This window comes from Neovison vison, chromosome 9 (genome assembly GCF_020171115.1).
Source record: "Neovison vison isolate M4711 chromosome 9, ASM_NN_V1, whole genome shotgun sequence".
Lineage (NCBI taxonomy): Eukaryota > Metazoa > Chordata > Mammalia > Carnivora > Mustelidae > Neogale > Neogale vison.
Genome location: NC_058099.1, coordinates 720,777 through 733,371, shown reverse-complemented (window position 1 = coordinate 733,371; position 12,595 = coordinate 720,777). Strand labels below are relative to the sequence as shown.

The 12,595-nt window shown below is 65.5% G+C and overlaps 3 protein-coding genes across 5 annotated transcripts; 2 read left to right on the top strand and 1 right to left on the bottom strand.

Moving 5' to 3' along the window:
• Nucleotides 1-3,046: 3,046 nt before the first annotated feature.
• Nucleotides 3,047-5,513, top strand: TUBB4B (tubulin beta 4B class IVb). Its single transcript, XM_044264431.1, has 4 exons — nt 3,047-3,186; nt 3,481-3,589; nt 3,685-3,795; nt 4,313-5,513. The coding sequence occupies exons 1-4, from the start codon at nt 3,130-3,132 to the stop codon at nt 5,371-5,373; spliced, it is 1,338 nt and encodes a 445-aa protein (XP_044120366.1). The 5' UTR covers nt 3,047-3,129; the 3' UTR covers nt 5,374-5,513.
• Nucleotides 5,494-10,219, bottom strand: FAM166A (family with sequence similarity 166 member A). Of its 3 annotated transcripts, XM_044264432.1 has the most exons (7): nt 8,719-10,219; nt 7,386-7,600; nt 7,038-7,303; nt 6,825-6,951; nt 6,409-6,503; nt 5,955-6,072; nt 5,494-5,594 (listed from the first exon to the last, which is right to left on the bottom strand). In XM_044264432.1, the coding sequence occupies exons 1-7, from the start codon at nt 8,772-8,774 to the stop codon at nt 5,506-5,508; spliced, it is 966 nt and encodes a 321-aa protein (XP_044120367.1). In that variant the 5' UTR covers nt 8,775-10,219; the 3' UTR covers nt 5,494-5,505. The 3 variants fall into 3 exon arrangements, with proteins under 3 accessions (XP_044120367.1, XP_044120369.1, XP_044120368.1); XM_044264434.1 differs by lacking the exon at nt 8,719-10,219 and having other exon boundaries at nt 7,386-8,063; XM_044264433.1 differs by lacking the exons at nt 5,955-6,072; nt 8,719-10,219 and having other exon boundaries at nt 7,386-7,894.
• A 497-nt stretch (nt 10,220-10,716) lies between these two features.
• On the top strand, nt 10,717-12,595 carry STPG3 (sperm-tail PG-rich repeat containing 3). Its single transcript, XM_044264435.1, has 6 exons — nt 10,717-10,823; nt 10,917-11,071; nt 11,179-11,313; nt 11,534-11,622; nt 11,808-12,108; nt 12,229-12,595. Exons 1-6 carry the CDS (start codon nt 10,717-10,719, stop codon nt 12,360-12,362), a joined length of 921 nt encoding a protein of 306 aa, XP_044120370.1. The 3' UTR covers nt 12,363-12,595.

Genomic DNA, 12,595 nt, shown 5'->3' with positions numbered 1-12,595 from the left:
CATGTCCTCCAAACCCTTCGGCCGTGAGGCAGGAGGAGGTCAGGTGAGGGACGGTGAGCCCGAGTGCTGTCTCCCCACCTGAGGTGATGTCCCCCACGGGGACTCCTACCTATTCCCTGCCCCTCCCTGTACTGGTAAGGCTTATCTGCCGGCCGGCCGGTAAGGAAACTCCTGGAAGTGGTCTAGATATACCCCCATCCCAGCACAGGCCTTCCCACAACACGCCTCCCCCAGAATAACACAAGGAGAGACGCTTCTCCAGTAGGATTAAGTCTACGGCCCAGAACCCCAGAACGCCCGCAGGGAGGGGCACGCCCCCACAGACCAGAGGTGGAGGGGACCCTGAGCCCAGGTTCAACTGGCCCCAGTTCTTAGTATGCTGCTGTGGGCAGTCACCTTCTCCTCGTCCGGGGAACGCTGCCCTGATGGAGGGGCACCTCCTCCCCAGCCCTCCAGGTTTGCCCACCCAGACCCAGTGTGGGGAGAGGAGGCCTGAGGAGCCCTGGGGCCAATGCTTGTCCACGGTTCTGTCTTCATTCCCCTCAGAACTCCCAACCCTCAGTCCCTTCAGACCCCCTATGTCCCCCAGGCCCTCTCAGTCCGCTCACTTTCCATGTCCCCTGTCCTCCCCCAGCAGGTTTCCAGGACTCCTAAGTGTGGGGTTCCCTGCCTGACTACCAAGGGAGTCAGCTACCTGTTTGGGGCTCATAGGAGCAAGACCCAGGGGCAGGCTCATACACTCCAGCTTGGGAGCCCTCCCTCCCCCGCCCCACAAACCGACTTCTACCACCTCAGGACATTCCCCGGGGCGGAGTGGGGGGGACACATCAGCCTCCTGATCCCATGGATGTAAGTTCCCTGAAGTGGGGCTGGGCCTGGCTAGTTCCTTGGGGAGACCGGTGGGGAGCTTTCCCTCCCTACAGCGGGGACACAGAGGGAGGGGAAGAAAGTACCCCATGCACCCCTCCTTCCGGGGCGGGTGAGGCCGGCCACAAAGGCTGACTGCCGGTCCTTTGAGGCCGAGAATGACTGTCTGCCGGCTGCCCCTGCCTGGCGGTAAGGCACCCTCCCGCTGGGACCATGGCCACCAGTAAACAGAGCCTGCATTTGTGGAAGCCACAACAGCTGCAGGCTGGGGCGGGAGGGCCAGGTGCCCAGCACTCCCACGGCTCCACCTTGGGCTTCCCTGCATGTCTGGCCCTTTCTGCCCTGCATCCCTCCTGGTCACAGACCCTCACTGGGCCCAAGTCACTGGGGCTGGCCCTCCTGCCCTATGCAGTTCCAACTCCCACACTGTGGCAGGAGCACCCCTGGCTCAGGGTGGGGGTCTGCAGGGCCTTCCCACACCAGCCCTGTGCAGCCACAGCCACTGTGCTCCTTGGGCTCACGCCTGAGGGCCCCAGGGAGACTTCTTAGTTCTTGTTCTCACGGTCCAGGTCCCTGAGGCCATGGGAGGGTCAAGGTGGACAACCTGGTGTCTCAGAGCTCTTGGGCTCACACCTGGGCAGAAAGCGGGGACCTGTGGCCACAGCCTGGGGTAGTGGGTGAGCAGAGAAGCCTTCCACGAGCGCCTCATTGACGCACTGGGGAAACATGGAGCTTCTCCTGCTCACCCCAGTGATCTGTGATTTACGACCGCCGCAGAGCAGAGCCCTGCCCTGCTGGGGGCTGCTTGGCCAGCTCAGCCACTTTGCGGGCGCGGGGAGGAAACCATCCTAGGATGCCTGTGCACCTGCCGGCCGGGGAAGACCCCACCTTGCCGCACAGGTGTGGACGGGAGGGGGCCGGCCCCCTAAGGCCCTGCTGGCCGGTGGGCACCGGGCGGTGCTAACTCACCGCGGGGGCCAGCACTACAGTCCCGGAGCCGCGTGGCAGACCCCTCTCCCGGGGACGCACTCCCGGTGCACCGACTCCGTCCCGACCCTGCGCTGGGCCGGTAACGCGCCTTCAGACCGCGCTGCGCGCTTCCGCCGCAGCACCGAGGGGAGGGCAGGACCCAAAGAGGGCACCCAGGCACTGCCCCCACCACCCCCGGGGCAAGAAGCTGAGAAAACTGGACTCTGCTGAGATCGCAGTGGCCGCAGCAAGGGACGTCGCTCCCGGCAGACGCAAGGGCGTGTCAGAAACGCACGGGGCAGTCTCGGAAGCGCCGGACTGGACGTGCGACCGCAGGCCGCGGAGCCGCGTCCCCTCCCAGACCCCCGCTCGCATCAGCGAAAAGGGCATTTGTCGGCGCAGGGCGGCCGCGGGGCAGGCACAGGGGCCGGAGGCCGGGGGCGCGTCCCCACGCGGCTCGGGGCGCTCCCGGGGCCCAGGCGACCGGCGCGCGGCCAGCGCCGTCGCCACAACAAGTGCGCTGGCTGCCGGGAGGCCCCCGCCCCTCCCCGCCCTCCCGGGGCCCCGGGGGCAGCGGCCCCACGTGCTCCCTCGCCTGACCGCCCCCGCGGCTGGCGGGCGTGCGGACCGAGGGGGCAGTAGGGGGGACCCCCCCCGCCCGCCCCCTCCTCCGCGCCGAGCCCCAGCGGGGTGGGCCCGACCCCTCCTTCGGTGCCCTCGGGACCCGGGCAGCCACCCCGGGTAAGGCGCTCGGCGGGCCGGGGCTGCAGGCTCCAGCTTGCGTGCGCGCCCCGTCCCGCCTGCATTTGTCAGGGGTCGAGCTGCGCACCCCCGCCCCTAGGCCCGGCCCCCCCCACACCTCCCCGGGAGGCCCGCCCCGCCCCGCCCGCGCGCGTCCCCGCGGCACTGCGGCGGTTACCAGGACGCCGGCCCTCGGTCGGCGTGCTCTCCGGAGCCAGCCAATGAAAGCGCAAATCAATCATTTGAAACAGCCAATGGACAGAGCGCTGCAGCGCGAGGAAGGGGGTTTTGATAGGGAGAGCGGAGGCCGAAGCGGACCAATAAGAAGCGAACGGCGTTGGGAAGGTGGGCGTTAGGCGGAAGGACTGACGGGAAACTTAGCCAATCATACCAGGACGCTTGCCAGCCTCGTCCTGGCAGCCCAATAGGAGGCTGGCGGGGGCGGGCGCTGCGGATATATAAGCGTTGGCGGAGCGTCGGTTGTAGCACTCTGCGCGCCCGTTCCTTGGCTCCATCGTCCGTCCTTCCGCCAGCGCCGCCGCCGCCGCCGCCATGAGGGAGATCGTGCACCTGCAGGCCGGCCAGTGCGGCAACCAGATCGGCGCCAAGGTGGGCAGTGGGGCGCCGGGGGCCTGGCGCGACTGTCCCGGGCGGGTGGGCGGGCGGCAGGAAAGATGGCGGCAGCGGGCGGGCGGGTGGGTGGGCGGCCACCCGCATTGCGGCCCGGCGCGGGGTCGGGGCGGGAGCGGCGGCGCGGGCCCCCGGGACGGACCTGCCCTGGCGGCGGCTGCGGCGGCGGCGGCGGCGTGGGGGAGGGGAGGGCCGCGCCCATCCGGGGCGGGGCCGGCTGGGGCCCCGCCGGCGTGACTCAGCCCCGGCCCGGCCCGCCCGCGTCCCTCGCAGTTCTGGGAGGTGATCAGCGACGAGCACGGCATCGATCCTACCGGCACTTACCATGGCGACAGCGACCTGCAGCTGGAGCGGATCAACGTGTACTACAACGAGGCCACCGGTGAGACACCACGCCCCTTCCCCGGCGCCTTCCTGCCATCCCGCGGCCCTGGCCCCGCTGACGTCCTCTATCCCCTTCCCCCCCACCCGCCCCAGGCGGCAAGTACGTGCCCCGCGCTGTGCTCGTGGACCTGGAGCCCGGCACCATGGACTCCGTGCGCTCGGGACCCTTCGGGCAAATCTTCAGGCCAGACAACTTCGTTTTCGGTGAGCCTCTGGGTGGGGGCTGGGCGCTGCCCGACAGCCGGGGCGACCCAGAGGTCAAGGGGTGCCCAAGGTCAGCGCCGTCAGCAGCGCAGAGCTGTGGTGCTGATCCACTCTGCCCTCCCCAGGCAGAAGCTCACGCCCCTGGACACCACCGCTCCCTGGAGCGGCTCAGTCTCCTAAAGCCGCTTTGGGAGGGAGGCCCAGCTGTCCCCCAGCAGGGCCCCGCGGGCGCGTGTTGTCTGCTGCAGACACGGAGGAGGCGGCAGCGGGAAGCTGTGCTTGCCGCTCCTCTGTCCTTGAGAATTGGCAGGGGCTGCTTTTGGGGGGGCTGTCTTGCTTGACCCCTAGCTTAAGTTTCAGAGGGGCGGGTTACCACTTCATCCACCGGGGGGCGGCTGGGTCTGCCCGCAGGCTGAGCTCTATGTGTCCCCTCGAGCTACATTACTTGGGCTTTTTGGCACGGGTGGCCAGTGGTGGCCGCGTGCCCAGCAGAGAGTGACTGGCTGCCCTCTTCCAGGTCAGAGCGGTGCTGGGAACAACTGGGCCAAGGGGCACTACACGGAAGGCGCGGAGCTGGTGGACTCGGTGTTGGATGTTGTGAGGAAGGAGGCTGAGAGCTGCGACTGTCTGCAGGGCTTCCAGCTGACCCACTCCCTGGGTGGGGGGACTGGGTCTGGGATGGGCACCCTCCTCATCAGCAAGATCCGGGAGGAGTACCCGGACAGGATCATGAACACGTTCAGTGTGGTGCCCTCGCCCAAGGTGTCGGACACGGTGGTGGAGCCTTACAATGCCACCCTCTCGGTCCACCAACTCGTAGAAAACACAGATGAAACCTATTGCATTGATAACGAGGCCCTCTATGACATCTGCTTCCGCACCCTCAAACTGACCACACCCACCTATGGGGACCTCAACCACCTGGTGTCAGCCACCATGAGCGGGGTCACCACCTGCCTGCGCTTCCCCGGCCAGCTGAACGCTGACCTGCGCAAGCTGGCCGTGAACATGGTGCCCTTCCCCCGCCTGCACTTCTTCATGCCGGGCTTCGCGCCGCTCACCAGTCGCGGCAGCCAGCAGTACCGGGCTCTGACGGTGCCGGAGCTCACCCAGCAGATGTTCGACGCCAAGAACATGATGGCCGCCTGCGACCCCCGCCACGGCCGCTACCTGACCGTGGCCGCAGTATTCAGGGGCCGCATGTCCATGAAGGAGGTGGACGAGCAGATGCTGAACGTCCAGAACAAGAACAGCAGCTACTTCGTGGAGTGGATCCCCAACAACGTGAAGACCGCTGTGTGCGACATCCCGCCCCGGGGGCTCAAGATGTCGGCCACCTTCATCGGCAACAGCACGGCCATCCAGGAGCTGTTCAAGCGCATCTCGGAGCAGTTCACGGCCATGTTCCGGCGCAAGGCCTTCCTGCACTGGTACACGGGCGAGGGCATGGACGAGATGGAGTTCACCGAGGCCGAGAGCAACATGAACGACCTGGTGTCCGAGTACCAGCAGTACCAGGACGCCACGGCCGAGGAGGAGGGCGAGTTCGAGGAGGAGGCCGAGGAGGAGGTGGCCTAGAGCTGTTACCTGGTGAAGCGCGTGGAAGCGGTGTGAACGCTTTATTCACTCACAACCTGTTCTCTGTGTGCACTTGCTCTCCTTCCTGTCTTGACGTCACGTTGCTGTCCAGACGCCGCCATTAAAGCATTTTCATAGTGTCTGGTGTCGCCTCTCCAGTTCCTTCCGATAGGCCTTGCGGGTGCTGTTGCCAAACGTCAGCGCGTAGTTGTCCTGCATGGCTGCGGGGGCAAGGCTGCCGCTGAGCCCCGGGCCTTGCCATGCACCCAGGCTCCAGCTGCCCTGGGCACTTGCCTCCTGCCCACCCGGCCTGTGCACGCTGAACCTCTGGAGGGTCAGCGTGGTCTGGACACAGCTGGCCTCCGTGTGCCTCTGGCTTTTGGGTTCAGGGAAAGGTGAGCCCCTTCTACACGGGGGAATGAGAGGATGGGCGGGAACCCTGGGGCCATATAGCTAGCTGGCCCTGTGCCAGCGGTACAGCAGGGGCAGGGGGGAGCCTTGGTCTTCCAGCTCATCCCTAGAGCGGCCTGGTCACTGCAACCTTGCTGAGGAGGTAGGTGAGGAGCCCACTGCGCACTCACATGGTATGAAGCCCATGTAGAAAGGGATCAGGCCCTGGCTGCTGTAGATGGTGTTGCTAGGCCAGTGTGTTTTGGGCAGCCGCTCCCCCAGGGCACAGATGGGGTTTCTGAATAGGAACTGCAGAAACAAGCAGCTGTTGACACGTACGGCCTTACCTGGCTCATAACCAGTAAACAGGAGCTCACAGGGGCGCAGGAGGTGGGGGGCTGTGGGGCTGGGTTCTTACTGCTCAGGGGCCCCTTGTGTCTCAAGTGGAGACGTGCGTGCGAAGGAGGCAGATGCAGAGGAGAAGCAGCCTCCTCCCCGGGGCCCCTAAGGGGGGTTGCCCTTCACAGCCCCCTCCAGGGAAGACAGGTGAGCCTTGGCCCTGCTCCTGCCTACCCTGAGGAGTGGGTGGCACCGTGCGGGCTGGGCTGGGCACTGGGGAACGGGCTGGGGGTGGCGGCCTCATACCTGGTTCTTGCTGAACTCATCCATGGCCTGTGCGACACCGTCACGGTAGTTCACCCCCATCACCCAGGCAAACCGGGGGACAAAGCCAGCATAACCTAGGGGAGGGGGCGGTCAGGGTGCTGCCTGGGCTCCCACCTGCCTTCCCTGGGGCACACCCACCTGCTCCCACGTGTGCCAGGGACGCCTGTCGGGGCTCCTTCCCTTCCCTAAACGTCATCAGTTGCCGGTTGGGGCCAGGCGGCCACGCGTGGCCAGGGGCTTCCGGCCTTGTTAAGGATCTGTTCTCAGGGCTGGGGCAGACCCCCAGGCAGTTCTCACTCGCCCTCACTCTCCTGGTGCCTGGGCCTCTGGAGTCTTGGAGTGCTTGGGAAGCGGGGAGCAGTGAGCCTTCTCCTACCCAGTTCCCGGGCACGGACCTGAGATGGCTTTGCGTTGGATCAGGTTGGGGTGGTCGAGCTGCGGCAGCCTGTGGAACCTGCCCACGTCGAGGGTCTCCTGCTGCTGAGCAGGGGGTGGGGATTCATCCCTCCTGCAGTGGTGCAGCTGGGGCAGGAGGGCAGCCAGTCAGTGCCTCAGCCCCCAGCTGGGACTGGCTGAATGAGGCTCGGTCCCACGCCTTTCCCAGTTACCTGGTCCCGCCCAGGGGCCCCGTGGACGGGGGTGGTGCTCTTCCAGGCCTCTTCTCCGTATGCCAGCCGCAGGCCTGGGTGTCCAAAGTCTCTGGAGCCCCCCTTCCTGCCTGGCGGGCATGGGGGGTAGGGGGCATAGGGCATGAAGCCCGCAGGCAGCAGGACCTGCCTGGATATGCTCTCTACCCCCTGCGGCCCCTTCTGGGCATTCCCCTCCTGGGGTGAGAACCGGCCCAGGATCTCAAAGTTCTTGTAGGGCTTCAGACCTGTGCGGACAGGGTGGGTGTGAGTGACAAGAGGCAGGAGGCCGAGCCTAGGGCCGGCAGGACTGGTGGGCGGGCAGCTCACCGGTGTAGTGGGGGACATAGGGCTCAGTCAGGTCCCGGCAGGGTATCCAAGGTGGCTTGGGCTTGCTGAAGTCCTCGATGAACTTGGGCTTGGATATGGGGGACAGCACGGAGCAGGGGCTCTTCTGCACGCTGGGGTCTGTGAGCAGCTGTGCTGTGGTGCGCCCGTAGGTGTTTCCCACCTGATAGCGCAGCTGCGGATAGAACCCCGCGTAGCTGCAGAGGGAAGAGGAGGGGGAGGCAGGCCCCCGTGCGCGGGGTGTGGAGCCGGCCCCCAGCCAAGGGCAGAGCCGCCTGACCAGGTAAACCGCGCAATGGCAGTCCCAGGAGCACTGGCCTTCTGAGGCTCCTGAGGCACGGACAGGTGGCATAGACCAAGCACCGAGAGCAGGCGGGGCCCGCAGGTGAGATGCACTGTCCTCCTCGCCATCAGGTTGCCATCTACCCTCTGCCTGGCCCTCCTCAGGCCAGGAGCTTAAGAAGGAGGGAACAGGGAACTCCACCCCCTCAACGCATTCCCAGGGAAGTGACAGGGTCCAGGCCTGGACCGAGGCACAGCCCAGTCTACACAAGGTGGTCCCACTGGGGAAGTGCTGCAGGGATTTGGCAGAAACTTTTGCCCAGGACTTGAGAGGCAGGCAGGAGGGCTGCTGGGAGGAGGTGACCGTTGAGATGAGTATCGTTTAAAGATACAAGAGGAAGTAGCGTGGGGATCATTGTGCAGGCCCCAAAGCGGATGAGCCTTGGGGCCAGTATGATCACCCCAGTAGAGCGAGTGGTTTTGAAAAAACTGCCAGAGTGAACGCAGAATTGCTAGTCTGAGAGCTGAGCAGGGCTAGGGCCCGGAGGGTGAGAGCCCGTCCTTTGTCGCCTGGCCCAGCCTTTCCGCTAGAACCACTGAGAAAAGTAGGGCCTGACTCCTTGCAGCTGCCCTTCCTTCCCAGGGAGCCGTTTGCATGGAGGAGCACCCATGATACGCCGTGGGGGGCTCCCTTTTTCTTTCCACGTTAGGGCCCCTAGTGGGGTGGCCTGGCATCCCGCCACTCAGCTTGCTCCGGAGGTCTGTGTCTCTAAGACACGCAGCACTCCAGGCGTATCCGGGGCGGATGCAGCCGCCTCCGCCAGCTGTTGGGCCGTCCCTGGTGTCCCGCTCCTCACAGGCATGTGGGACATCTGGTGGGGCTCTCAGGACAGGGCCAGCAGGGAGGGGAGGCGGGCCTCTCCCCTCTCCCAGACACTGGCTCTGGTGCTTTCCTCCCAGGTGGCCTCGAGCGTTGTGGCCCCAGCCCCACTCCCCTGCCCTCCGCAGACCCCCCGCCTCCTCCAACACTCACCCAGGGATGTAGTGCGGTTCTGGCGTGAAGAGGTTGTGTTTCGGAGTAGCTGTCATCTTGCCTCAACAGCGCCTTTGGCTCCTGCCCCTTTCCTCGTCTGACCCCTTTTCCTCAGAGAAGGGAAACCTGTTGCCTGGAAACCATTGTGAAGGGGCCTACCATTGTTGGGCCCTACCTGGTCCAGGACTGCTCCTTAACCCTGTGAGTGCTCCCATGTTACTGGTGGAACTCCAAGGCCCAGACAGGCCACAGGCTGGGAGGGTCAGCCTCAGGACCCGGGGAGCTCAGACAACTGGGGACAGCCCTGCTGGGAAGGGTAGGATGGGATTGGGCCTGGACTCTTGCTACCTGCTCCCAAGCGCGCTCCTCAGATCAGACGCCCTGGAAAGCTGCTTGGGCATGGTGGGAGCCCTCAGGGCAGGTGTCTGTGCCTCAGGCCTCTTGGAACTCTGTTCTGGAGTCTTTCCCCTGGAAGTGGGTACTTTTTTCCACTTTAAATGATAACTGATTTTATTTTTTTGTATAGGGATGTGTTCTTAACTATAAAAACAACGGAAAGTATCAAAGGAAAAGGCGAGTAGATTCTAGTATGTGTCAGAAAACACAAAAAACTGAGAAAAAGCGGACTACACGTGGGGAAAAAAAGATTGCAACAAGTTGAGGCCGAGATAAGCTATCAGGGTAAAAACCTCACAAAAACGAGAAAAATCAACACTGGCGTAGGAACACGGAATGTGGACAACCTAATGAAAGAACCCACAGTCAGGAAACAGACCAAGGTCGAACCTCACACCAGCGCTGATAGCAGGGGCGCGTGATGCTCCCTCCAGCATGGCCACGGGCGCTGTCCGGAAAGCAGCGAGGGGCTACGGGTCAAGTCCTTACCGAGAGTTACCTACTTGGATGGGCCGCTTTTGCTCACAGGAACCTGTCCACAGGAACCCACGGACAGGTGGCTGAGGACGTCTGTGTGAGGTCAGCCATCGGCGTATCTCAAATGTCCAGTGAAAGCGGCTTTGTGGCGAAAGCTGCCCCTGCAGAACACCGTGCACCAAGGGAGGCGCCCGGAGCACAGGCCGTGAGCCCCTTACCTTTGTGAACCCCATGTTTCCTGAAGGTAGTTTCTGTCCCTCCCTCCTTCCATCTACCCGGAGCGCCTCCCGAGGCCAGGCAGGGTCGGTGCTGGCTGGGAGAGATCTGCAGAGACTCGGTGGGGGCAGGTCTGGACGACGAGCTGTTCTTGACTAGGCCCTGCTGGCATGGATTAGGTCAAGACCAGGCCTAGGGCTAGCAGGCTAGTCAGTTGTAAAGGGCACAGCAAGGGCCCTGGAGCTCAAGCGGGCCCTCTCTCCCGTGGGCTCTCTATTCCCTCACGCCGCAGCCTGGGCAGCCCCTATCATCTCGGACACCTTCCAGTCTCTGTGCAACTAAGCAGAAGACAGGCCCCCATACCTCAGCCCAACCTGGGCCACCAGGAAGCTCCAGTCCGCAGACTGCCTCTATGGTCAGCAGGGTCCACCCAGACCTCCTTCCGTTGCTTTGCTTTTCTGAGGGCTGGGTTTCCAGCAGGAGCTCCTGCTCCAGGGGGTTTTCCTGGGTCCCTCCACCCTCCCCTCCTCATCCAGCTCAGTCCTGTGAGAGGCGCCGGTCCTCCCAGAAGCCCTGCTAAAGTGGACTCCGGCCGTTCAAGAGACCCCAGATTCTAGGGGAGGAGGGGGTTGGGATAACGAAGGGGAGACGAGGAGAAAGGAGGCCTAGCCAGAAGTCACTGGGGCAGACTAGGGGACCCCTGGGCTGAGGCTGACACCAGAGTGACCCACCTGGCCGGGCAGAGGAGGGGGTCTCTGTGAGGGGCCCACAGTAGCAGCCTCTCCAGGACTGGGCAATGTTCCTTCCCAAGGGAGTTCCTGGCAACGGAGGCAGGGGTTGCCCATGGCTGGCTAATGAGGTCACAGAGCTCTGCGGTGTTCCTGCAGAAGAGAGCTAGATACTTTGACAATGAATTTTGACCAGAAAGCTGTGAAATTCCTGGCGAATTTTTACATCAGTGGAGGCCAGCACTGGACTCATGGTTCCCTGAGGCAGAGGCCACTTGTGCCAGCCCGGTAACTTCTCCCGGAGCTGGGTGTGGGGGGGGAGCCACCCGGACAGGACGGCCCTTGGGCTGGGTGGACAGCGCTCCCCCCTCTCCCTTGTAGGCCCAAGGCTACTGTGTTCTTGTGGGGCCCCCAGCCAGGGGCCTCCGGGGAGATGTGGCCCCCGGGAGTGCAGGAGCTCCAGGCTGGCCTCAGGATGGAACCGGGCTTCCTCCGGGAGCACCCGCCTATCTGCGCCCAGAACCGCAGGGAGCTGTGTGAGTAAGGGTCCTGGCTACCCCCCACCTCAGTCCGGTCTGGGGAGGCGGGCAGGGCTAGGGAGGCGCCCGCTGAGTCCCCAGGCCCGGAGTTTGCTTCCTGCCAGGGCTGGAACGACGTCCACCCATCGTGACCGACCTGCAAACCCCCGGCCCCGCCAAGTACCCGGTGCCGGACGCTTCCGTGCGCGAGTCCTCCCCGCATCCCCACTTCAGCATCGGCCGCAGATGCCGCACCCGCGGTGCGTGCCCCCTCCCCACCGCCCACCGCCCACCGCCCGCCCCGCCCCTCTCCTCCCCTCCCCTCCCCTCCCCACCGCCCGCCCCGCCCCTCCCCTCCCCACCGCCCGCCCCGCCCCGCCCCACCCCACCGCCCGCCCCGCCCCGCCCGCCCCTGCCCCCGGAAGCGGGGCTCGGGCCGCAGGCCTTCCCTGCCCCGCAACCGCGCTGCCGCCGCTGCAGAGGGCGGTGGCCGCAGGGCGTGGCAGACCTTGTGGTTCCAGAGCGAAAGCCCCTTCACGCAGAAGGCCGACTTTAACCAAGAGCAGAAGGTGGAGGGCCCGCCCGGCTACTCCTGCGGGGGCGGGCTGCGGGGGGCTGGGCCTGCGGGGCCTGCGGCCGGGAGGAGGGGGCGGGGCCTGCGGCCGGGAGGAGGGGGCGGGGCCTGCCGGAGGGGGCCGGGAAGGGGCGGGGCCCGCGGGAGCGGCGGGAGCAGCGGCAGCCCCTTTCCCCGCAGTGGCCATCACCCGCGGACTACCAGCCGCTCAGCCCGCCTGCCTTCCCGGCCTTCAGCTGTGGGGGCCGCCGCCCCTCTTCCAAGACAGTTGACGCCCCCGCCCGCCCTGGGCAGCCGCGGGCCGGGGGTGCGGGTCACCGTCCCCAGCCGCAGCTTCAGGGCCCTCCACAGGCCCCGCCGGACGAGAAGCTTCCCGGCCCGAACACCTACGACGTCTTTCCTGGGTGCCGCCTGCAGAACCCGCGCCCGCCCGCCTTCTCCACGAGCCGCTCCCCGGCGTTCGCCTCCTGGCTCAGTTCCTGTGAGGAGACCTCCGGGAGAGGAGGCCAGGCCGGGGCAGGGGTGGGGACAGCCTGCGGGGGGCTGCGAGCTGCGCGGCCGCTGGCGCTTTAGCCTAGTGGGCTCCACCTTCTCCCTGCAGCCCGCAGTCCCGGCCCAGCGGCCCACCACGTGGAGGGTTGCTCTAACTCGCGCTTCCCGGCTGCGCCGGGAGTGGTGATCCAGGGGGTCCGAAGACCCAAGCGCCATGACACGGGACCCTTCTGCACTCTGTAGCGCCGCCTCCGCACAGCCGGCCACCCGCTTATTCCCAGAACCCTGCTTTCCTTGGGGGCCTTCCCAGGGCTGCCTGGAACTGAGGGCCTCCAGCTCGGCCTTTTGACTCTGTGGGTGTCTCTGACCCCCCTCCTGGCCGGCCAACCCCTCTGTGAGCTGCGGACATTGAGAACGGTCCAGCCCAAAGCCCATCTACCCCCCTCCCCCAACCAATACAGAGATGCTGAAGGTTC